Source organism: Cetorhinus maximus, chromosome 12 (assembly GCF_964194155.1).
Source record: "Cetorhinus maximus chromosome 12, sCetMax3.hap1.1, whole genome shotgun sequence".
In the NCBI taxonomy this organism is placed as follows: Eukaryota; Metazoa; Chordata; class Chondrichthyes; order Lamniformes; family Cetorhinidae; genus Cetorhinus; species Cetorhinus maximus.
Genome location: NC_135890.1, coordinates 13,280,240 through 13,306,185, shown reverse-complemented (window position 1 = coordinate 13,306,185; position 25,946 = coordinate 13,280,240). Strand labels below are relative to the sequence as shown.

At 43.0% G+C, this 25,946-nt stretch overlaps 1 protein-coding gene across 3 annotated transcripts in view; it reads right to left on the bottom strand.

The window, feature by feature from the left end:
* mkln1 (muskelin 1, intracellular mediator containing kelch motifs) overlaps nt 1-23,205 on the bottom strand; it is a 153,336-nt gene extending 130,131 nt beyond the window's left edge. For all 3 annotated transcript variants that reach the window (XM_078553040.1, XM_078553041.1, XM_078553043.1), the window contains exon 1: nt 23,094-23,205. In XM_078553040.1, coding sequence (XP_078409166.1) covers nt 23,094-23,176 — 83 coding nt within the window. In that variant the 5' untranslated portion in view covers nt 23,177-23,205. The remainder of the gene's footprint in view (nt 1-23,093) is intronic.
* Nucleotides 23,206-25,946: the final 2,741 nt, after the last annotated feature.

Sequence of the window (25,946 nt, the reverse complement as noted above, 5' to 3'; positions counted from 1 at the left end):
GAGGCTTAGAGACTTTTCGCACTTGTTAGATATAATAAAAATCTTTCATAGTACCAATTTTATCAGTGAGCTTTGGGAAAAATAAACACAGAGTTTGGCTTCTTCTGGCTAAGTGTAACATTTCACCACCTCTTTTGAAATTCAAATTACTCTGGTTTATCTGAAAATGCAACTTTTCCCTTTACACCTCACATTCTAAAGCTTCAACCGTGTTTACCTATTTAACATTTCAAATCTAGCTTCTCTTCTTGACACGTTTCTGGTATGTTCCTGCCCACTCAGCCAGCCATAGTAGTACTGTCACTGGACTAGTAATCCAGAGACCTAGGGTAATGTCCTGGCAACACAGGTTCAAGTCCCACCATGGCAGGTGATGAAATTTGAATCCAATTAGAACGTGAAATTAAAAGTCTGATGATGACTACAAAACCATTTAAGACCTCACTGGAAAGGCATCACTAACTCAAGCTCCGGTATAGTTCATCAGCACAGGCCATTCCTCGTGTGGGAGATCGGTAAGTCTCACTTGGCTGTGCGACCCTGAGAAACACTCCAGCCAACTCTCTACCTCATATCTCATCAAAAGTCAGCAGATGAACAAGTATCAGCCATGATTGAATGGCGGAGCAGACTCGATAGGCCGAATGGCCTAGTTTCTGCTCCTATGTCTTATGGTCTTAAGTATACGACATCTACTGGTTCCCCTTTATCTACCCTACTAATTACATCCTCGATAAAATTTGTCAAACAGGATTTTCCTTTCATAAAACCATGTTGACTTGTTCTAATCATACTATGCTTTTCCAGGTGCAGTGTTAAGACTTCCTTAATAATAGCTTCTGATTTTTTCCTGAATACTAATGGCAGACTAACTGTAGTTGCCCATTTTCTCTCTCTCTTCCTCCTTTCTTGAATAGCGTTGTTACATTTGCTAACTTCCAATACTTTAGGGTCACTGTAGAATCTAGGGAATTTGAGAAAATCATAAGCAGTGCATCCAATATCTCTGCAACCAGGGAGTATCCGATTTTCATCTGGGGTTAGGACCCTTTTTCAGACCACAAGCCACTCGCACATCGCCAGGCAGACACACATAAATAAATAAAGTAAGTTGGTTTTTGGGAGAGAAGACAGAAGCATTCAACTCACCCACTGCTTTAATAAGTAACGCAGCTTCTGCGTCTCAATCACAGTACTCCTGAAATTCAGCTCAACTTTTAGCTTGCTTTCCTTTCCCATTCTCTCTCTCTCTCCCTCTCCATCTCACCCCTAAACTAGCCTAGGGCAATAACTCAAGGGCTCTGGCCAACACCCAGCCTGAGGCTGCACCTGGGCCTCTTGCTCAGCCTGCAGGGGCTGAGCCTCTGTCCTGGGACACCAATGGATGGTGGGGGGGGGGGCCACTGACAAAGCCAGGTTTCCTGTTCCCTTTCTTCCCCCACCCCAGGTTACTCGTACTTCACCACCTGCTCGGCAACCAGCAGTTTCCCATCCCTGCCCTATGCTCCTGCTCCCAGATCTTAGGCCTCTGGTGACTGTGGCCAAGGCTCAGGCATCAGGACATGGTGGCAGCTGGCCTGGAGTGCAGTACGCCAGGGGCAGGGTGGATTTTGAAATCTCCCCACAGGCCGAATGAAGAAGTGCAACGGGCCAGATCCAGCCCAAATATTCCCCACCCGTTTTAATCCTTTAAGTTTCTCCTCTGCTGAAATTAAGCTCCTGGCTATTACATCCATTTCTGGTACATAATTTGTGTCATCTACTGTGAAAACACACAAAAAAAATCTGTTCAATGTCTCTGCTATTTCCTCATTTCCCAATGATAATCATTTTTCCTGTCTCTGCCTCGAAGGGATCAATGTTTACTTTAGCTGCTCTCCTTTTCATATATGTTCTTACAATCTATTTTTATATTTCTGGTTGATTTACTGTCATTCTATTTTCTTCCCTTTTTTAAAACAACTTTTTGGTGGTTTATAAAACACTCCCAACCTTCAGGCTTACTAGAATTCTTTATAGCATAAACATTTTCTTTTAAGCCAATACTTTCTTAGCAAGCTACAATGGATCTTCCTTGCTGAGTTTTTTTGTTTTTAAATGAATGCCGTACATGCTTTCATGGGCACCCGAGTCCTTTGACTCAGGCTTGCACACGAACAGGGGAGAGAGCTCATCCTGACAGAGACACAGCCAGAGTGAGTGTGGGTATTGGCAATTTGGTGCACAGTGGGAAGAGGTGCTCTTTGCATTCTTTCCTTGTTATCCAACTTCTTAAATCTTCAGAGTGTGATCTTGCCCTGCTGCAGCAGTAGAGGCTACAAGGGAATGGAATGACTGGTAAGTAGTGGGTAAGGTCAGGTAAGTATTTACTACTTTAATCCCTTATAGATTAAGATCTTTTTGTGGTTTATAGTTTGTATATTCTATAGTATTGAGGATCAGCGAAGAAGGGCCCTAGAGTAATTGATTTAAAAGGTTTAATTTAAAGGGATAAGTCATGGCAGGAGAGCTCAAAGCCGTGGTGTGCTCCTCGTGCTCCATGTGGGAAGTCGGGGACATTTCCAGTGCCCGGGACCAGCATGTGTGCAGGAAATGTGTCCAGCTGCAGCTCCTGGAAGCTCGGGTTTCAGAGCTGGAACAGCGGCTGTGGAGCATCCGCAAGTCTGAGGGCATCATGGACAGCACGTTTAGAGAGGTGGTCACACTGCAGATGAAGGGACTTGAGGAAGGAAGGGAATGGGTGACCACCAGGCAGTCCAAGAGAAATAGGCAGGTTGTTCAGGAGTCCCCTGCGGTCCCGCTCGCAAATCGGTATTACATTTTGGAGGCTGATGAGGGCACTGGTTCCTCCAGGGAGTGCAGACTTCTGGCTTCTGGCACCACAAGCAGCCTGTCTGTACAAGAGGGGAGGAAGAGAGGAAGAGCAATAGTAATAGGCGATTCTATAGTCAGGGGAACAGATAGGCGCTACTGTGGCTGTCAACGTGACTCCAGGATGGTAGGTTGCCTCCCTGGTGCCAGGGCCCGGGATATCACTGAACGGCTGCAGGGCATCTTGAAGAGGGAGGATGATAAGGCAACAGTCATGGTACATGTTGGTACCAACGACATAGGTAGAAAGAGGGATGAGGTCTTGCATCAAGAATTCAGGGAGTTAGGCAGTAGACTAAAAAGCAAGACCTCTCAGGTTGTAATCTCTGGATTATTCCCAGTACCATGTGCTAGCGAGCTCGTAAATAGGAGAATAGCGCAGATGAATACATGGCTTAAGAATTGGTGCAGGAGGGAGGGTTTTAGATTCCTAGGTCACTGGGACCGTTTCTGGGGAAGGTGGGACTTTTACAAGTGGGACGGTCTACATCTGAACCATAGCGGGACTAACATCCTTGCGGGCGGGTTTGCTAGTGCTGTTGGGAGGAGTTTAAACTAATTCGGCAGGGAGAGGGGACACAGAATGTTAGCAGAATAGGGACACATCATAATACACTAAAACAATCAAGTCAGAGGGAGTACAGCTGCGTTAAGTTTCAAGGGAGTAAGGCAAGGCTGGATGGCCTCTTCTTTAATGCCAGAAGTATTACAGGTAAAACGGAGGAGTTAAGGGTGAGGATTGACACATGGAATTGTGATATAATAGCCATTACTGAGACTGAGTGGTTGAGGGAGGGGCAGGATTGGCAGCTAAACATTCCGGGATATAGAATCTTCAGGTGAGACAGGGAAGGGGGTAAAAGAGGAGGAGGCATTGCATTATTGTTAAGGAGTCAGTTACTGCAGTAAGGAGAGATGGTAACTTGGAGGGGTCATCGAATGAAGCTTTGTGGGTAGAGCTTAGGAATAAAAAAGGGGCAGCCACATTGTTAGGTATTTATTATAGGCCCCCAGATAGTCAGCGGGAAATTGAGGAGCACAATTTGCGGAGGTGTGTCAAAACAATAATAGGGTAATTATATTAGGTGATTTCAACTTTCCCAACATTAATTGGGGTGGACATAGTGTCAAGGGCTTGGGTGGAGTGGATTTCTTTAAATATGTACAGGAGAACTTTTTAGGTCAATAGGTAGAAGGTCCAACAAGGGACCGCGCAGTGCTGGACCCAATTCTGGGGAATGAAGCTGGACAGGTGGCTGAGGAGGTGGTGGTGGGGGAGCATTTTAATGATGGTGACCACAACATGGTACAGTTTAATATAAATGCAAAAAAACTGCGGATGCTGGAAATCTGAAACAAAAACAAAAATAGCTGGAAAAACTCATCCAGTCTGACAGCATCTGCGGAGAGGAACACAGTTGACGTTTCGAGTCCGTGTGACTCTTCATCAGAACTATGGAAATAGAGAAATGAGGTGAAATATAAGATTTGTGGTAGTGTAGAAGGCAAGATTGATCACATGACAAAAGGGATGATGGTGAAAATGGTGCCTTTAACATTGGAAAGCATCTCAAGGCAGACCACAGGAGCATAACAGCCTAACATTTTCCCCGCAAGGTAGTTTGTAAGTTTTTACTTGGAGCACATCTTTTGACCTAAGTAAATGGAATGCTAAAACAAAAATAGCTGGAAAAACTCAGCAGGTCTGACAGCATCTGCGGAGAGGAACACGGTTAACGTTGTGAGTCCGGATGACTCTTCATCAGAGCTAAAGAAATATAGAAATGTGGTGAAATATAATCTGGTAGAGGGAGGTGGGACAGGTAGAGCTGGATAGAGGGCCAGTGATAGGTGGAGGCAAAGAAGAGATTGCCAAAGATGTCATAGACCAAAGGACAAAGGGCAAAGGGGTGTTGACGGTGGTGGACAAAGAAATAGACAAGTTGCAAAAAAATGTTTTGGATTGGTGGGGGGTTGGATTTTAGTAAAATAAGGCAGGGATCTGGCCAAGGTAGACTGGAAACAGCTATCTGTGGGGAAATCTACAGAGGAGCTGTGGGGGGGCGTTCAAAAAGGAAATGGGGAGGGTATAGGTTCAACATGTTCCCTCTAGGGTGATAGGAAGGAGTAACAAGCCCAGAGAACCATGGATGACCAGAGATATTCAGGTTACGATGAGAAGGAAAAGAGAGGCTTTTAGCAGGTACAAGGGAAGCAAATCGGCAGAGGCATTAGTGGAGTACAGAAAGTGCAGGGTGGAGTTTAAGAAAGCAATTAGGAGAGCGGAGAGGGGATATGAGGAAGCTCTGGCTGGTAAAAGTAGGGGAAATCCCAAGATATTCTATAAGCATATCAATCAATGGGAAGAGGATAACCAGGGATAGAGTAGGGCCCACAACGGACCAAGGGGGCAATCTATGGGTGGAGCCAGAGGACATCGCTAGAGTGTTGAATGAATACTTTACATTCATCTTCACCCAAGAGAATGAGGACGAAAGTATCGAACTCGGGGAGAGAGACTGCGAGGTTCTTGAGCAAATTGATATAGGGAGTGACAAGGTATTGGAGGTGTTGGCAGGCTTAAAAGTGGACAGGTCCGGATGATTTGTGTCCCAGACTGCTGAGGGAGGCAAGGGAGGAGATCGTAGGAGCTCTGACCCAAATTTTCTATTCCTCTCTGGCCACGGGGAATGCGCCAGAGGACTGGAGAACAGCTAATGTGGTTCCGCTATTTAAAAAGGGTTGTAGAGATAAGCCAGGGAACTACAGGCCAGTGAGTCTCACGTCAGTGATATGGAAACTATTGGAGAAAATTCTGAAGGAGAGAATCTATCTCCACTTGGAGAGGCAAGGTTTGATCAGAGATAGTCAGCATGGCTTTGTCAGAGGGAGGTCATGCCTAACAAATTTGATTGAATTTTTTGAGGTAACCAGGTGTGTAGATGAGGGTAGTACAGTTAATGTAGTTTATACGGATTTCAGCAAAGCCTTCGACAAGGTCCCACATAGGAGACTTATAAAGGAGGCAAATGCACATGGGATACAGGGTAATTTGATGAGGTGGATTCAAAATTGGCTTAGTTGTAGGAGACAGAGGGTGATGACAGAAGGATGCTTTAGTGACTGGAGGCCAGTGTCCAGTGGCGTACCACAGGGATCTGTGCTCGGTCCCCTATTATTTGTCATTTATATAAACGACATAGATGACTACGTGGGGGGTAGGATTAGTAAGTTTGCGGATGACACAAAGATTGGCCGGGTGGTTAACAGTAAGGTTGAGTGTCTTGGGCTACAAGAAGATATAGACAGGATGGTCAAATGGGCTGTTAAGTGGCAGATGGAATTTAACCCTGAAAAGTGTGAGGTGATACACTTTGGAAGGAGTAATTTGACAAGTATTTAATGAACGGCATGACACTAAGAAGTTTTGAGGAACAAAGGGACCTTGACGTGTGTGCCCATAAATCTCTGAAGGTGGAGGGGCATGTTAGTGGGGTGGTGAAAAAGGCATATGGGACACTTGCCTTTATCAATCAAGGCATAGATTACAAAAGTAGGGAGGTCATGTTGTATAGAACCTTGGTGAGGCCACAGCTGGAGTACTGTGTGTAGTTCTGGTCGCCATATTATAGGAAGGATGTGATTGCACTGGAGGGGGTGCAGAGGAGATTCACCAGGATGTTGCCTGGGATGAAACATTTAAGTTATGAAGAGAGGTTGGATAGACTTGGGTTGTTTTCATTGGAGCAGAGAAAACTGAGGGGTGACCTGATCGAGGTGTACAAGATTATGAGGGGCGTGGATGGGGAGCAGCTGTTCCCCTTAGTTGAAGGGTCAGTCACAAAGGGGCACAAGTTCAAAGTGAGGGGCAGGAGGTTTAGGGGGGGATGTGAGGAAAAACTTTTTTACCCAGAGGGTGGTGACGGTCTGGAATGCGCTGCCTGGGAGGGTGGTGGAGGCGGGTTGCCTCACATCCTTTAAGAAGTGCCTGGATGAGCACTTGGCACGTCATAACATTCAAGGCTATAGGCCAAGTGCTGGTAAATGGGATTAGGTAGGTAGGTCAGGTGTTTCTCATGTGTCGGTGCAGACTCGATGGGCTGAAGGGCCTCTTCTGCACTCTGATTCTGTTCAAACCTCCCTCTCCACCATTGTCAGAGTCATCAGACATCTTGGTCCAATTCTCTGCGACCCTGTTCCTCATTAAATTTCTTCTGAATTTCAACTTCTCTCATTGCCTTTAGAAGTCTCCTTAAAATCCAACTTTTCAACCAAACGTTCAGATACCTCTCGGCACTCTAGTAAAATTTAACATTTATCCTTTCTTCAGCGATGAAGCACCTTGGGATATCCTCCCAAAGACTACTTAAATACAAGTTTGCAATAGCAACCATGAGCTAAAATAGCTCAAAATTTAGGCTCCACTTGCCTTTATAATAATTTTGGCAATATTACTGTCTCTAACTGATCAGAAACCTGAGGTTTTTTTAATATCCATTCGTGGGATGTGGGCTTCGCTGGCTGGGCCAGCATTTATTGTCCATCCCTAATTGCCCTTGAGATGCCTGCTCAGTTAAGAGTCATAAACTGCCTTCAGTTTCAGCACATATGTAACAGTGTGTGAAGGCTACACTTACATGTGCAGACAATGAGGAAAAAAATCAGATCTATTTAACAGGCTAACCTGAAGTCATTACAAGCCAACAGAAGCAAACCATCCCCAATGTTAAGAGATTACCTGCCTTACTTCTCCTTCAATAAAATATTTATTGGATTTGTGTAGGAACCTCTGAAGGTAAAGCGATACATGATTTGCCTCAAATTTCCCAGATAGTAATTATATGAACTGATTTCAAAGAGATGATTTGAGTGCAAATTGTCAGTCTGCTGATTGACATTTAAGTACTTCCTGAAATGGTTCAACAAAAGTTAAATCTAATTCTTAAATAGAAGCATTTACAAATCAATGCTTCATGAAATTTCCTTGGCCTCAATGAGCTATCTTAATGAGAAGCTTCAGTTCAAGGTCCAGGGTTGAGTTTTATCTTTGACTCGTAAAGGATGAATAAAGCAAGCAGTGTACAAAAATACAAAATAAAATATTACCCAAGGAATATAGATTTAAAAGAATAAACTTCACTGTTAATATTACCCCTTTCATCCATGAATTTACTGGTATTCTGTTTGTTTTAAATCCACCCCCCCCACCCGCCAATCCAGAACCTCTTCCCTCATGCTTGTTTTCACTTTGTCTCCAACTCCCGTTAATTCTCCTACTTATCTCGCAAATGTGCTGCTGCTACTTTCTTTACATTTAACATTCAGCTTAACGGCTACGTCCACCTAAACTTTCAAGTCCACTCTTTATTTGGACACAGGCATGGTTGTGCTGTCTGTGACATTATATCAATAACAATAAAGTTTAATCAACTTCAATAGCAATGAGTAACGTGTTTTAAATGAAAACTGCATTTCTGAACCACAATTCTGATAGTTTAAAACATGGAAAAGGTTGAAAATAAGAATACTGGAACAAATAAACAATTCCCACTGTGCAATTTATAAAAAAAAATCTTCTGAATTGCGCAACTATAATTGCAATTCGGACTATGACCTCTGTGATTTGAAGTGCTTGGGTATTGCTTCTTTAAATGACTATAACGCTATAACATGCTGCTGGAAGCCTTAAAAAGCGAAGGAAAATGAAGCACACTTGATGGACACAAGTCATGGAAATAACTGACTTTGAAGTGAATGTTTAGGATTTGATTGTGTTGTGTGTGTGTCTGTTTGCATGGTTTCTCAGTATGGGTATATAGCAAATGTAAGCCTGACAAAATAGCATAAACTTGCCGTTTAGGATGAGGAATTTGTTCCTTAGGGCTCTTTGAGTTATATTTATCAAACTGGTTCAGCTTTAGATGCTCATATAGGGTCAGCTCAGAGATGGGTTGACTCAATACTGATCATGCTCATCAGGAATAGTATATTATATCCATAGGCACTGCAGAGACTACGTACTGTATAAAGTATGAAAAACAACTTGCATTTGGATAGTGCCTTTAACATATAACGCCCCAAGGCACTTCACAGGAGCGTTATTAAACACAATTTGACGTAGCCACGTAAGAGTCTATTAGGACAGCTGATCAAAAAGGCTTAGTCAAAGAGTTAGGTTTTAAGGAGAGCACTTCAAGGAGAAGAGAAAATAGGAAGACGGAGAGGTTTAGAGAGCGAATTCCTGAGCAAGGGCCTAGTCAGATGAAGGCTCAGTTAGCGCTGGTTGAGCTATTAAAATCAAGGACGCACAGAGGCCATAATTGGAAGAGTGCAGAGATCTTGGAAGTTTGTGAGGTTGGAGGAAGCTATATTTTTCATCATATTGTTGTAGGCTTATGGGTGAGTGTGTGGATGGTTCTCTCTGCATGACCGATTTAATTAGACCAGAGATGCATAGCCTGAGACAAGATTGAAATTATCAAAAGAGCTAGGTGTAAAGCAGACTTGAAATGGAAATGGATAAGCTAGGAGGGGGGTTCCACAGGCTGTGAATGAAATTTGCATTTTTAGATAAATGAAGGAGTTGTTTAATTTTCAAAGGGATGGTGTAATGTTTACAACTAACAAGATTAGTGAGGCAAAACAATAAGTTTATCTTTCCCAAAAGAGCTGACCATAATGAGGATATGGAAGATTTTTATATTATGGGAAAAGTACATTTCCAAAGATATGTGGAACAATGGGATTTTACACATTAAAGAGGGAGAAGAAGATTTATACATTAAAGAGGGAGAAGAAGATTTATAAAGAAGGATGGAAGGCTATGTGGGAGTGTGGCCGTGTGAAATCTGGAAAGATACATTGTTTGAAACAGACTTGGGTTAAAGCCTGTAGCCACTCTGAAGTTGAAGTGCTGCTCCAGTAACTAAAGTTGTGTTAAAAAAGCCTTTGGAATTCCACTGTCAGGTGGGTGTTGTAGTTGCTGGTTTGCCTATTTAAATTTAAAATCTATTTTGGACTGTTGCCTTAAAGGGGGGGTGGGGGGGGGGGTGTTGGGAGTCAGGTTAATTACGAATTTTGGGATTTGGTATAATATCAAGTAACTAATCTTGTGTTAAAATTATTTTCTTTTAACGTTTTAATTTAATCCTTAAAGTCTCTCAAGTGATTAGTCGATTCATTACTCCTGAATTCGGTGCACAAATCTTCTCGTAATAAATACAAATTGCAAAATTGTTGTGATAGCGTGGCCAAGTTTCCCTTGTGGATTTGGACCACCTGTCATATATCACCTGCCACATCATAACACTAAGGAATGATTTTTAGATGCATTTTGGCTGTTTTTTATATATAAATAGGGAAAGAAAAATAACTTGCCCAATTACAGGTGCAGATTTCTTGAGTTAGTCTTAGCCAAGGGTGTTCAAACTCCAGCCTGTAGATAAGGTGCCCCCAGCCCCGACCATCCCAACCCCAGGTATTCCAGTACTGGAAGCCCAGGTAACTTGGTTATTCTTGCACACATAATTATTAGCTTCATGTCCTTTGTGAATTTCATGACCTTTTACATTTAGAAAATTATACCTGGCTGCTGATGCTCTGTAGTGTGCATTTAAACAGCTCAGAGATATAAAATCTTGTCCTTTTTATATAACTTATATCCAAACAATTTTATGGCTTCTTTAAATCAGAGGCTTTTCATTGACCTATGATACTTTTTGGCAAAGTTTTGTTTGAGCTCCTAGTCTGGTGTTTAAACCAGATAGCCATGAGTGATTATTCAAGTTATGACATTAGAGTGCACCAGCTGGCTAGGACATCAATAGCCTTGTGTTTAACCTCATTGCAATTTGTTGATGCATTTTTAAAAAATATATGCTTGGTAACTTGGTGCAGTAGCTTAGACCCTGAACTTGTACCACAGGGAACTGATTCAGATCCAACCAGACAGATGGGGTGAAGGTCTCCTCTGGCTGTAAGCATCTTTGGGCATTGTCAACCCAATTTTGACTGAATATGTTACAGCACCTACCCATGGTTATGGTGGATGATTGGTTTATCCATTCACTGCCAGACCTGGCTGGACCATATAAAGCACCATTGGGTTTTATGAACATAAACACAAATTAGGAGCATGAGTAGACCATTTGGATTCTCGAGCCTGCTCCGCCATTTGATAAGATTCTGGCTGATCTGATTGTGGCCTCAACTCCATTTTCCTGTCGTACCCCCATACCCTTTGACTCCCTTGTTAACTGAGAACCTATCCAACTAGCCTTAAAAATATTTAGTGACCCTGCTTCCACCGCTCGCTGGGGAAGAGAATTCAACGGACTAATCACCTTCTGAGAGAACTAATTTCTCCTCATCTCTGTGTTAAATAGGAGACCCCTTATTTTTAAACTGTGTCCCCTTGTTTGAGTCTCTCCCAAAGGGCAAGTACCCTTTCAGCATTCACGCTGTCAAGTCCCCTCAGAATCTTATGTTTCAATAAGGCCACCTTTTATTCTTCTCAACTTCAACATATATAGGCCCAACTTGCCCAACCTTTCCTCATAAGATAACCTCTTCAACCCAGGAATCAGTGGGGTGAACCTTTTTGCTTTTATCTACCAACACTGCTAACTATTCCAGGATCATGCTAGAACATCAACATTGCCCCTGGCTTCTTGTCTGTATTGTGCACCATTTTCTGAAACCCCTCTCTCCAGTCTCCTCCACCCTCATCTCCAACAGCAAATGTGAGGAGTTCATGGAGATCTTTGCCACTAAGGTTGAGACCTTAAAATCAGCTGCCTCTTTCCACTTTTCCTCCTTTCCCCTAGCATACCAGGCCAAATTTTCTCTGAGGTTTCCCCCCCTGCCCCAGCCCTGAACTAACAGCTTGCTGTAGTTTCTCTCTGATCTCCTCTCACACAGAGCCTATCATGCTCATGAGACCCACCTCCTGCTCCCTCAATCCTATTCCACGAAACTGTTGACCACCCAACCCTGACTGTGCCTTCAGTTGTCAAGGCTCCAAACCCTGGAATTCCCCCTCTCAGCTTCTCCACCCCTTTTTCTTTCTGTGCTCCTTTAACGAGAACACACAAGAAATAAGAGGAGTAGACCATATGGCCCGCCAAGCCTGCTCTGCCATTCAATACGATCATAGTTGATCTTGAACTTCAACTCCATCTCCACTTTCCTGTCCACTCCCCATATCTCTTGATTCACTAAGACACCAAAAACCTGTCTAATCCAGCTTTAAATGTATTCAACAATGGAGCATCCACAACCCTCTGGGGTAGAGAATTCCAAAGATTGACAACCCTTTGAGTGAAGAAATTTCTCCTGATCTCAAATCCTAAATGATTGGCCCTTCATCCTGAGACTCTGCCCCCATATTTTAGATTCCCCGACAGCGAAAACAATCAGCATCTACCCTACCAGGCCCTTTCAGATTTTTGTATGTTTTAGAGATTGCCACTCGTTCTTCTAAACTGCAGGAAATATAGACCCAGTTTACTCAGCTTCTGATCACAGGACAACTTCCTCATCCAAGATGCTGCTTTGGCCAAGTGTTTGGTCATCTTGCTCCAATGTCTCCCGATGGGGCTTGGTGGCCAATTTTGTTTTTTGTTTTGTTTGATAACGCCCCTGTGATGCGCTTTGAGCCATTCTACTATGTTGACAACTTAGTGCATTAAAGGTGCTGTATAAATATAAGACATTTCAAGGCACTTTGCAGGTGCATTATAAAGGAGGACACCAAGCCACATAAGGAGATATTTGGACAATTGACCAAAAGCCTAGTCAAAGAGGTAGGTATTAAGCAGTGTCAAAGGGGGAAAGTGATATAGAGACGAGCAGGTATAGGGAGGGCAGTCCAGAGCTTTGGACCTTGGCAACTGAAGGCATAGTCACCAATGGAGGAGCGATTAAAATTTGGGTGCTCAAGAGGCCAGAATTAGATGAGTGCAGATATTTCATTGGATTGCGGGGCTGGAGGAGATTGCAGAGATGGAGTGATTTGCAAACAGTGATGCGAATTTTAAAACCAAGACCTTGCTTGACACGGAACCATTGTCGACCTGTGAGCACTGAGTGATAGGTGATTGGGACTTGGTGCGAGTTCAGTCATGGGGTCCATATAAAATGCAGATCGGCAGTCTGATTCCAACAGGGCAGAGGATGGCTGATGTGGGAAATGGCCATCAAATGTTGCATAGCCGCAGTAGGGAGTACTGTTCTGAGGTGGGGGCTGAATGGAGCTTTACTCTGCATTTAGCTCTGTTTTCCTCAGAGCGTTTGGATATCTGAGAAATTGAGAGCTCCTTTTCCATTATTAACAATAAAAAACTTTGGGGTTTTAAAGATATAAACTTTTATAACTAGAGAGCAATGAATTAAAGAGGCTAACACTGATGCATCTTTACTGTTGGATCATTACAGACCTTTAGCAGAGTTACAGGTATCTTGACTGGTTGAGAACATAAATTAATCTTTGATTAATTCATGGCAAATAAAAAGAACAATCCACCTAGTTAGTACAAATTCTCAGGTTCTAATTTCCCGTAGGACGAAAACAAATCAAAATGTAAAATAATATTGACTTTGCAATGGTCACTATAAAGTCAAGCAGGTAAGGAGGAAGTCATGCTTATCAGGTCATTCGCACCAGAATGGAATTTAGTGAGTCATTTCTAAATGTAAACACGGATTTATTTTATTTACTCATTGCTAGGCTGAGCAAATCAAGGTAATTTTCTATGGTTTTACTTCATTTTGTTCTTCCATTAAACACTAGTAAAAGCCATAAATTTCACATCTAAACTGTAAAAATCAAACTCACTTCTTGCACACATTAAGAAAAGGCAAACCCATTTGCATTGTGCAGCCAAATATAACTTTTTTTAAAAAAAACTGCCATCTATTCACAAGATGAGAATACTTAGGCAATTATGTGGACAATTTCAATCTGGCCAAATTAAAGTGACTAATTTGCAATTTCACAATGTCACACATTTAAAACTGAATATCAGAACTGCACAAAGCTAGCATATAATGAGCAATGTACCCTCGCCAAACAGAAATAATCTAGGCAAACCAATTACTTCATGATAAACGAAATGAAATGCAAAGCCTAAAGTACCCAGTTCTGCATGGTATGCATCCAAGAGTGGTAGACACTTGGCAGGGTGGGGGAGGAGATCTGTCAGGCACTGAGAAATCATCTAAGCCATTAAACACTGGAGAAATAGCAGATCATCAAAATAGTTCATATTCATTAAAAGTTCATTAGTATTATTTCCATTCCATGTAAAATAATCAATCCGGAGAAAAGTGTTGGATTACAAGTGTAATTTAACGGACAGGGGTTCATTATAGATTCAGAACAGGATGATCCTGCCTCACCAACTTTGAGAAAATGACAGCCCAAGTGGATTGTGGAAAATACTACAACATGGTGTCCGGATTTGTAAAAGAACTTGACAAAATTCCACACAAAGTCCTATTAGTTAAACGTAAAACTTTAAGGATTTAATCTAACCCTGGGAATGGATTAACAAAGAAAACAAGATTTCATTGGAGAAGTCATATTGAAGGCCAGAAACAGATCAAATGGCTAGTATTTTGGATCACGACTGTATCGAATTTATGCAAGTGACTTGGATTCAGAAACTCATCAAGCAGTCACATTTGCTTATAACACAAAACTAAAAACAAAAATCAGAAAACAGTTCAGAAATTACAGATTGAGTTTGATAAAATGTTAAGTGGGTGAAGCATTGGCAGAGAAATGTACTGTGTATGAAATGGACATGGGGAAAGAATATAAAAAGGTAAATCCCAATTATTATGTAATTTGAATTGTGAGAGGCAAAGCAAGGGATAGATTCAGGCCAAAAGGTAAAATCAGGATGATAAGGAAATTTTTCTTCGGCGTTCAACCTACGGAATGAACTACAGGAAGAAAAGCAAAATCTTCTCAACAATCTGGGAATCTAAGGAATAACTGGGTGCTGAAATGGAGAAAACTGCAACATTTCTCAATGGACGAACTAAGATGAGGTCAAACAGTTTCCCTCACATAGAACAATCTTGCAATGTATGGTTAGCAACCCTAGGTACAACCACTTGGCTATAGTGACAGGAATAAAGAGGATGATGGGAGTCAGTCAGTCATCTCAACCTCAAAAAACCAACACAAAATGGAAAGTTCAGAGAAAATTATGAAGGGTTTTACATACTAGATTCTGAGCACTTAACAATTACCATCCTATTGAGGTAAATTACATGAATCTGTGGTGCACGACTGAAAAACTTGGAATAAGTCATAGAGTCATAAAGGTCTACAGCACAGAAAAAGGCCCTTCGGCCCATCGAGTCTGCGCCGGTCAAACAAGTACCTAACTATTCTAATCCCATTTTCCAGCACTAGGCCCATAGTCTTGTATGCCATGGCACTGCAAGTGCACATCCAAATACTTCTCAAATGTTATGAGGGTCTGTGCCTCTGTCACCCTTCCAGGCAGAGAGTTCCAGATTCCCACCACCCTCGTCCTTTCACCTCAAAAGTTCAGTTCAAATCTCGCACTGAGGAAACATATCCTCGAGCAACAAGAACCTCTCAGTCTTCCTCATCATCTGCACACACAAACGCTAAAAAACAAATCTGAACACTTTCCTGTGTATCTGCCATTACAGCCAAAAGGTCATCGCAAATTCACCCAATATAGCTAAACATTTGATATTTTAAACTTGAGCTAATACTTACTAGGCCAGTACCAATTATTTCAACTAGAGGAACAGGATAAAAATTTGTCAGCCTCAAGTAATTCACTCACTATGTGCACATAGTTTCATATTCTTGTATTTGTAGTGAAAAGACCTTTCCAAAGACAATTACATTAAACTACATTAACTTAATACAGAAATACGTCCTATTTTGAACCACTTATATAGCACTCACACTATTCCTAGAAGCCTATTACAGCTGAAGAATGCGCAGTAGGAAACAAGGAAGCAGCACTGAATGGTGCATTCACAGCTTGTGACAACTTATCCACTCTTCAGATTTATTTGCCTTAGGACAAGCTTGCTCATCCGTCTAGTATTGCCAGTTTGAAGCACAGCATTGGAAGAGTTAACCATTACTACATATAACCTCTGAGAAAATAGAGGATGAGAGAACTTAGCATTCAACTCGCAGACACTTCCTCCTACCTCCCCTGGAGCATGACCCCACCACTGGTCATCAAACCTGCTGACAAGGGTGGTGCTGTTATTGTCTGGCACACTGACCTCTACCCCGCAGAGGCTGAGCGTCAACTCACAGACACTTCCTCCTACCTCCCCCTGGACCATGACCCCTTAACTGAACATTGTTTCCAGGACTGTCACTGACCTCATCTCCTCTGGAGATCTTCCCTTGACAGCTTCCAACCTCAGTCTCCCAACCTCGGACGGCCCGCCTCTACCTCCTACCCAAAATCCACAAACAGGACTGTCCCGGCAGACCGATAGTGTCAGCCTGTTCCTGCCCCACAGAACTCATTTCTTGCTATCTTGACTCCATTCTCTCTCCCCTTGACAAGTCTCTTCCCACCTACATCCGCGACTCCTCTGACGCCCTACATCATATCAACAATTTCCAGTTCCCTGGCCCCAACTGCCTCCTCTTCACCCTGGACGTCCAATCCCTCTAAACCTCCATCCCCCACCGGGATGGTCTGAGGGCTCTCCGCTTCTTCCTCGAACAGATGCCCGAACAATCCCCATCCACCACTACTCTCCTCCGTCTGGCTGAACTTGTTCTCACACTGAACAATTTCTCCTTAAACTCGTCCCACTTCCTCCAAATAAAAGGTGTGGCTATGGGTATCCGTATGGGCCCCTGTTATGCCTGCCTCTTTATGGGGTATGTGGAACATTCCTTGTTCCAGTCCTACTCAGGCCCCCTCCCACAACTCTTTCTCCGGTACATCGATGACTGCTTCGGTGCCACTTCATTCTCTTGTCTGGACCTGGAAAAATTAATTAATTTTGCTTCCAATTTCCACCCCTCCATCATTTTCACATGGTCCATCACTGATGCTTCCCTTCCCTTCCTTGACCTCTCTGTCTCAATTTCTGGTGATAGACTGTCCATCAACATTCATTACAAGCCTACCGACTCCCACAGCTACCTCGACTACAGCTCCTCACACCCAGCTTCCAGAAGGGACACCGTCCCATTCTCTCAGTTCCCTCGCCTCCGTCGCATCTGTTCTGATGATGCCACTTTCCAAAACAGTTCCTCTGACATGTCTTCCTTCTTCCTTAACCGAGGTTTTCCACACACGGTGGTTGACAGGGCCCTCAATCATGTCCGGCCCATCTCCCGCGCATCCGCCTTCACACCTTCCTCTCCCTCCCAGAACCATGATAGGGTCTCCCTTGTCCTCACTTATCACCCCACCAGCCTCCGCATTCAAAGGATCATCCTCCGCCATTTCCGCCAACTCCAGCATGATGCCACCACCAAACTCATCTTCCCTTCACCCCACCCCCGACAGCATTCCGCAGGGATCATTCCCTCCGCAACACCCTGGTCTGCTCCTCCATCACCGCCTACACCTCAACCCCCTCCCACGGCATCTTCCCATGCAACCGCAGGTGTTACACCTGCCCCTTTACTTCCCCCTCCTCATCGTCCAAGGGCCCAAACACTCCTTTCAAGTGAAGCAGCATTTCATTTGCACTTCCCTCAATTTAGTCTACTGCATTCACTGCTCCCAATGCGGTTCCCTCTACATTGGAGACACCAAACGCAGACTGGGTGACCGCTTTGCAGAACACCTTCAGTCTGTCCACAAGTATGACCCAGACCTCCCTGTCGCTTGCCATTTCAACACACCACCCTGCTCTCATGCCCACATGTCCATCCTTGGCCTGCTGCAATGTTCCAGTGAAGCTCAACGCAAACTGGAGGAACAGCACCTCATCTTCCGACTAGGCACTCTACAGCCTTCCGGACTTAACATTGAGTTCAACAACTTCAGATCATGAATTCTCTCCTCCAACCCCATCCCGATCCCCCTTTTTCCAATAATTTATATATTTTTTAATATATTTTTCTTTTCTCACCTATTTTTAAATCTGTCATTTTATGTCCACCTTTTAGCCCATTTCAATCCCTTCCCCCCACCCCACCCCACCCCCACCAGGGCCATCTGCCACTTGTCCTGCTCTCTACCCTTAATGCCACCATTAGCACATTCCTCAGGTAGTATCACCACCGTCAACACCCCTTTGTCCTTTTGTCTACGACATCTTTGGCAATCTCTTCTTTGCCTCAACCTGTCATTGGCCCTCTATCCAGCTCTACCTGTCCCACCTTCCTCTACCAGATTATATTTCACCACATTTCTATATTTCTTTAGCTCTGATGAAGAGTCATCCGGACTCACAACGTTAACCGTGTTCCTCTCCGCAGATGTTGTCAGACCTGCTGAGTTTTTCCAGCTATTTTTGTTTTAGCATTCCATTTACTTAGGTCAAAAGATGTGCTCCAAGTAAAAACTTACAAACTACCTTGCGGGGAAAATGTTAGGCTGTTATGCTCCTGTGGTCTGCCTTGAGATGCTTTCCAATGTTAAAGGCACCATTTTCACCATCATCCCTTTTGTCATGTGATCAATCTTGCCTTCTACACTACCACAAATCTTCTCGCGTTCTTTCCTCCCCTCCCCCAAGTTCCCTTTCTCTGTAATTGCTTAAAACCTGTTACATCTGTAACATTTTGCAGTTCTGATGATCTGAAATGTTAACTTGTTTCCTTCTTCACAGATGCTGTCCGATCAAAGTACCTCCAGCATTTTCTGTTTTGCTAGTTTTAGCACTTAAGGTCAGCTTATTGTTGAAAATCAAAAGGCAGTTGGGCGGAGTGACTTATTGCATTGTCAACCTCCCATTTACAAATTACCAAGACACTCTTGACCCCCACTCCACACCCAGACATTTGTGTCAGCTGGTAGGATTTCTCTCCTCTCGTCTCACAGGGAAGTATATCAGAAAGCAGGACTGTCCAAGTCCCCACAATTTGACCGTTGACACGAAGCCCAACTACGACAAGCTACAAATAAAAGCTCAGCATTAAATAGATAGTTTCTACTTTACGACTTAATTTTCTCCATTTCATCAGAACTATTGATATTCTAGCTCCAGATACTTCCCTTACATCTTCTAACCTTCAACTGTGTCATGCAGCCTTAAGACTCAACAGGTTGAATCATTCGTTTGAGAGCTCAAGCCTCATGCCAAAACCCAAGCGTAAAAACTAGGCTGACTTTTCAAACTGCACTTGGGGAAATCTGCATTATGATGCTATCTTTCATGGGACATATTAAAAGAGACTCCGATCTGCCTGTTCAGTTCAGTAGAAAATTCCACATGTATTGCCTGAAGGGAAGCAATGATCTCTCCCAGTGTCCATCCTTGGTTATACATTATATCTAGTGTTTGCAATACTTTACTATGCACAACTGTCACTTCAAAAAAAAATTGTTGGTAACAAGGAGCTTCAAAGCATCCTAATTAAATTATGTAAAATCTCTTCCTCATTGTAACAGTTGTGAAATCAAGATACACTGTATTCTCCCATCCAAAATTCTTTTCCAGTATCTTACAACTGTGGAATATTTTATTGGAGTATATCACCTGAAGTCTTCCCTTCCTCCAACAAGCCACAGGTTTTGAAAATCTGATCTGACTATGATTGTTGTCACATCTTTTCCTCTGCATGCTTGGTGACATTCTGCACTCTGGGCCTTCTGTCTCAAGTATACAAATAGTCCTTTGATAGTACAGAGCCTGAGTATTGCTGAAGAGACAGGCATGTCTCTTTTTTCAGCACTACTCAAGTTCTGTACTCTGGGTCTTATTATTAGGGAATCAAGATAATGTGCGATTAGACAAATTTTTCGTGCGAGACTAAAAATTTGAGGTTTTTCCTCTATTGAATTTAATTAGTTCCTGTACTTGTCTTTTAAGAAATTAATATTGGACATACCACTCTGCATTTGTTTGCCACCAGTTTTGTAGCACATTGAGGATTTATTTTGTAGATATTCTCTTGATGTTGAGCAAAAGGGACACCACATAATGACTCTGGTATAAATCAAATAACAAATCACCTCATCCCACAGCATCATTTGGGAAGATGTTTCTGTAACATTTACTTACACAAGAAATACCACCAACTTGGGGCAGGTATGGCTGGAAATGTTTACTTTCAACATTACACATTTATGTAAGCACCTGCCTATTTCAATGATAGTGTGGCAGTAAAAATCTCATGGTATTATTTCACTTAACAGTGAAGCAACTTCTCTCAACCTACACAAAAGTTAGACAGATCACTTTGTCAGAAAGCAAAATGACTACCACTTCAATAGTGACTGCTCTACCAATTTATTAGGTGTGAACCATTTTGGGGCATTTTTGACATAAGGCCCTATATAAATGCAAGCTTTTATTAACAATTATTTAATGGCAAGTGTGGAATGATTCCAACAAGGCATTAGGTACAAGTATATAATTTATTGCTTTCTCTAACAGCTGTATAAATTTCAAATCCAATTACAATCTTAGCATAAAATAATAAAAATAACAGCAGAGAACAAAATGCTGGAAATATGCATCATTTCAGAGAGCCTAGAATTGTAAATGTTACCTCATCAAAAGAAAATTCACAGCAATATTATCCTGTCTTGCCCCTCAGACACTTCCTGGTGTAAATCTAATAACCAAGCAACCTAAAACATATTTGCAGCATCTAGTTTCTTTTAGAACCACACCACTCTGAATGGTTTATTTTCTGGATGAATCATTGACTATCACAGAAGCCTGTCAACGACGATTCAGGCAGCAGCACTCTCCTGAGTCAAAATATCATGGATTCAAGCCCCACTCCAGAGCTCATGTATCAGCCTAGGTTTGTGTGCAGCAGCGCAATACTGGAGTATGCTGCACTGTTCGAGATGTCATCTTTCAGATGATACATTAAACCAAGGCCCAGCTGCTGCCATAGGTAGACATGAAAATAATGCTGTGAAATATTTTAAGAGCAGGGGAGTTATTTTCATTGCACCGGCCACCATTCACCCCTCAAATCAATTTCACAAAAAGAGAGTACTTGGTCATTTCTACATCGGTGTTTGTGGGAGCTTGCTATATGCAAATTGGATACCACATTCCTTATATTACAACACTTAAAAAGTGCTTTATTGGTTGTAAAGCACTTTGGGATGCCCTGAGGTTGTGAAAGGCACTATATAAATGCAAGTCTTTCTTTAGCATTAAAATAGTTACTTGAATAAGAACTCACAAAGCTGCTCAGAATAAACAATTTCTACACAGAAAAAAGTGAACCCAGGTCTCTTCTTAGGCAAACCCTTGGCTTCAAGGATGACTTGCTTCCACTCAGCTTGATGGTCCTGAAATGATTGATAAGTCCAATGAGGGGCCTGCAGACTCTGCCACATTTGGGGGAGATGGCTCTTGAAGCTTCAGAAAGGTGGGTTGTTTGGAGGTTTGTGCGCTCACTCCAACGCCTTGACTTTACCTCTGCATGTTCCCGACAAAGTCTCTCGATGTGTTCCATGCCTTCCTGAATGAGCCTTCTCCGTTTTGGTCACTCTCAAGCCAGGATGTCTGACCTCTTCAGGGATGCTTTGAGGGCATCCCTAAAGCATTTCCACGGTCCTCCTGAGAGTGTCCTGTCATGTCTGAGTTCAGAGTAGAGCTAACTGCTTCAAGAATCTGGTGTCAGGCATATGCCCAGCAGAGCAGGTTTTGAGCATTTGGCACCTTGATGCTGGGCAAGTCAGCTTGAGGGAGGATGCTGCTGTTGGACCATCCTTCTTGCCACTGGATTTGGAAGACCCAGGTAAAAAGGGGTACCTACTACAACCAAGACTCGTAGAACAGTTAGAAGTTGCTATGTAGCCTGTAGCTGCTACATTGAAGCCTTCAATTCCTGAGTGTTTAACAGCCAATGTATTCAACTTGGTGATCAGGCTGCTTTCCAAAACTAATACTGCAAAAAGCCACTGAAAAAACATAAAAATGTTTACAGCAATCACACCAACCAAGAGATGTGAACTAACTTAAGTTCAATTTTTATTCATATTAATGAAACAATCATTCCCCACATTTTAAAAATTGAACCTGACAGCAATGCACTGGCTTTATTTATTTTAAGAAGCTGTGTATCCAGCATTCCCAAATATTTGAAGTGGCTTGTACTATTTGCAGGTACTTGGCACATTGCAAAGACCATATGTCAACAATCATATCAATTCCAACATTTGTCTTTGGAAAAAACAGTTTTGCAACATCCATCGAAAGGAGCGATAGTACACATCTAAGTAGCTACGATTGCTCTCGAAACTGGAACGTGCTTTTTATAAATATTAGCTACAATCCTAATGGATGTTAGAAAACAGCATTTTTTAAACCAAAGCAAATGCTCAAATTCAGAGTAACTACCTACACACTGGCAAAAGAGAAGTTACCAATTTCAGAGTCACATGCAAACCCCCTTCTCTGTTTAAGTGACAAGAAACACACAAGTTCCTAACCACCTACCGAAACACGCCTGCACTTTCGCTTGTTTCAAGACGCATGATAGATAGAGCATGAGTTTTTTTTTTAAAAAGTAAGTTTGCCAGCATGACTACAGTGAATTATTCCTAAAAGAAATGCATTTCATCAGGTACCATTACAGGAGCATCTGTATGAAACTGGAGGAGGGAAGCGAGGCAGAAATTTCCAGCTCCATTCAACTCTATTGCTGGCACACAAAAAAAAAGTGTGGGAATTGCCAAATAATTAAAACTTTATGGCTTCTTTTTTTTGGGGGGGGGGGGGGGGGGGGTTATATACATCTGAGGTTAGGGACAATTAGAAACCGTTTTTAAAGGCTGAAATTACAACATCTGGAAACATATATAACCCAAAGTCGCACCTGCACCCTCCCCCACCCCACCACACCACCAACTCCTTGCAGCCCGGTGCGGGTGAAACGCAGAGCCCGCCGTGGCTTTAGGCGAGCCCGAGGCTTCACCGGCCCAGCCGGGGCCCCCGATGGAAGCGACCGGCAAACAACAAAGGGCCACTTCGCCAATGAGGAAGGGGAGCCCCGAAAAATGCAAGGAAAACATATTTTTTTTAAAAAAAAAACACCAACTACTTACTCCGGGACGTAAATGGAGGAGTAACTGGACCATTTATAGACGCAGTAAGTCAGCGCCCTGCTCTCCGCTAACACGGCCGCCATCTTACAGCAGCAGCGGCGGCGGCGGCCCCGGCTCCGCAGCACGTGACCCGGGGAGGGGGAGACCGGCTGCGCGCGCACACACAAATAGTGTGCTCAACTTCAACCAACAAATATACCCAAACCCCACACACACATACAAATACTCAACTTCAACCAATACATATACCCAAAACCCACACACACATACAAATACTCAACTTCAACCAATACATATACCCAAAACCCACACATACAAATACTCAACTTCAACCAATACATATACCCAAAACCCACACACACAAATACAAATACTCAACTTCAACCAATACATATACCCAAACCCACACACACATACAAATACTCAACTTCAACCAATACATATACCCAAACCCACACACACACACAAATACTCAACGTTAGCAATACATATACCCAAACCCACACACATACAAATACAGTGGTCTGCCCATAATGTTCTCGAGACCCTGTGGGAAAAAGAGATGGTAGATCCTGTCGGATGGTTGCCTGAGCAGACTGCCAAAGTCATTTGGTGGAATGTCTTAGCACCAGAACTTTCAAACAAGCACCAAGATGTTGTTTGGCCTGTGGTGACAAAAGCCCTCCCCATTAGAAATATACCTGCATGCCAGGAGTCTCATCCCCTCAGCTTGTTGCCCTCAAGGTGGCTGTGGTGGGAAATAGACTGTTGTCCACCTCCTTGTGGAATGTGCCTTTGCAAAGAAGGTCTTGAGAGAGATGCAGTGGTTTTTTGTCGAGGTTCATCCCGAGAAGCTCCATGACTCAGGAAACTGTGATCTATGGGCTGTTCCCAGGGACGACAGTGAGATAAACATCAACCGCGGCTGGAGAACCATCAACTCAGTGAAAGACGCTCTTTGGTCTGCCTGAAACCTGCTCGTCTTCCAGTGCAAGAGTTGTCCCCAACCAGAAGTTACAGGCTGGCACATTCCAAAGTCAAGGACTATGTATTGACGGACACACTGAAGCTTAGGGCAGCCACCGCAGAGGCGCAATGGGGAGAGGCTACTGTCTAAGGTCTTTCATCCGTAGTGCACCACGAGGTTGGAAAATGCGTAGAATCCCTCAAGCTGTTTGTCTGACATGGAATGTATATTGTAAATATCAAGAGTATTGAAATTGTATTGAGGCACCCCAATGTGCAACATGCTGCATGGAAAAAGTTTAATTCTATTGCATTTAATGTATTTTTCAATTTGAAATGTTTTGGAATGTACTTTTACAAATTTTGTGAATAAAGTATATTTTGGGGGGAGAAAGGTTAAGGATGAGAAACTGTGCAGAACCCCTTGGGCTGGATGCTTGACATGGAATGTATATTCTAGTTTGAGGATGTGCTTTTTGAAGATGCAGTTTCTAATTTTTCTTTCTCTGGCTGGATATTAAAAAACTGGGACCATGTACAGATGATGGGATTTAAAAATAAAAACTGCTCAGACTGCTACAACACCCACCATTTTGCATTCCACCAAGTGGGATGAAGACAGACATTCTACCCCCTGGGGAGGTTGAAAGATCCAATCCCTTGTCAATTCACACAACCCTGAGACTTTTCAAATGTTTCTGAGGTAAGATATCAAAATGCAATTACTTGTTCTGAAACAATTACTGCAGCAGACATGAACTGGTCGAATTTCTCTGAAATATACAATCAGCAAGGTACTTCAAGGGCACCTGGCCAAGCAGGAGTTGCATTCGCACCACAAGTGCCAGGCAATGACCATCTCCAACAAGAGAGAATCTAACCGTCTCCCTGTGACATTTAATGGCATTACCATCGCTGAATCCCCCATTATCAACATCCTGGGAGTTACTATTGACCAGAAATTGAACTGGACCAGCTGTGTACGAAAGCCTCCATCTAGAAGTCGAAAGTTTGATGGAATACTCTCCACTTGCCTGGATGATTGCAGCTCCATCAACATTCAAGAAGATGTACACTATCCAGGATGAAGCAGCTCGCTTGATTGGCACCACCTTAAACATTCATTTACTCCACCACTGATGCACAGTGGCAGCAGTTGTGTACGATCTACAAGATGCACTACAGCAACTCACCAAGGCTCCTTCAACAGCATCTTCCAAACCCACAACCTCTACTATCTAGAAGAACAAGGGCGGCAGACACACGGGAATGCCACCATATTCAAGTTCCCCTCCAAGCCACACACCATCATGACTTGGAAATATATCGCCGTTCCTTCACTGTTGCTGGGTCAAAATCCTGGAACTCCCTCCCTAACAGCTCTGTGGGTGTACCTACACCACAAGGACTGCAGTGGTTCAAGAAGGCAGCTCACCACCAACCTCTCAAGGGCAACTAGGGTTGAGCAATAAATGCTGGCCTAGTCAGTGACACCCACATTTCGTGGAAGAACACAAAAGAGAGCGAGAATAAAGACAATGCTGTACTGAAGACAGGATTGAAGCTGTGTGCTCTTTCTGTCCCTTTTGGAAGTGCTGGGCTTGGTTTGTAAATTGACCATTCAGGGAAGAAAAACCAATTGCAAACTGAGATCTCTTCAGAAAAACCGTGGAAATTGATCAATACAACTACAGCCAGGAGGACAGCTCAACAAATTGGCTGCAAGGCTGAAGCACCACATCTGGACTATCCAATGAGCAGCTAACCATATTTATTTTATTTTGTTTTATCTCTCACGAACTGTAAAAAAAATCCTGTAAGCCCATCATCTCACGTTGCCATCTGTACTTGTGTGCATGTGGGCCCAGACAACTGTGTGTGACCATA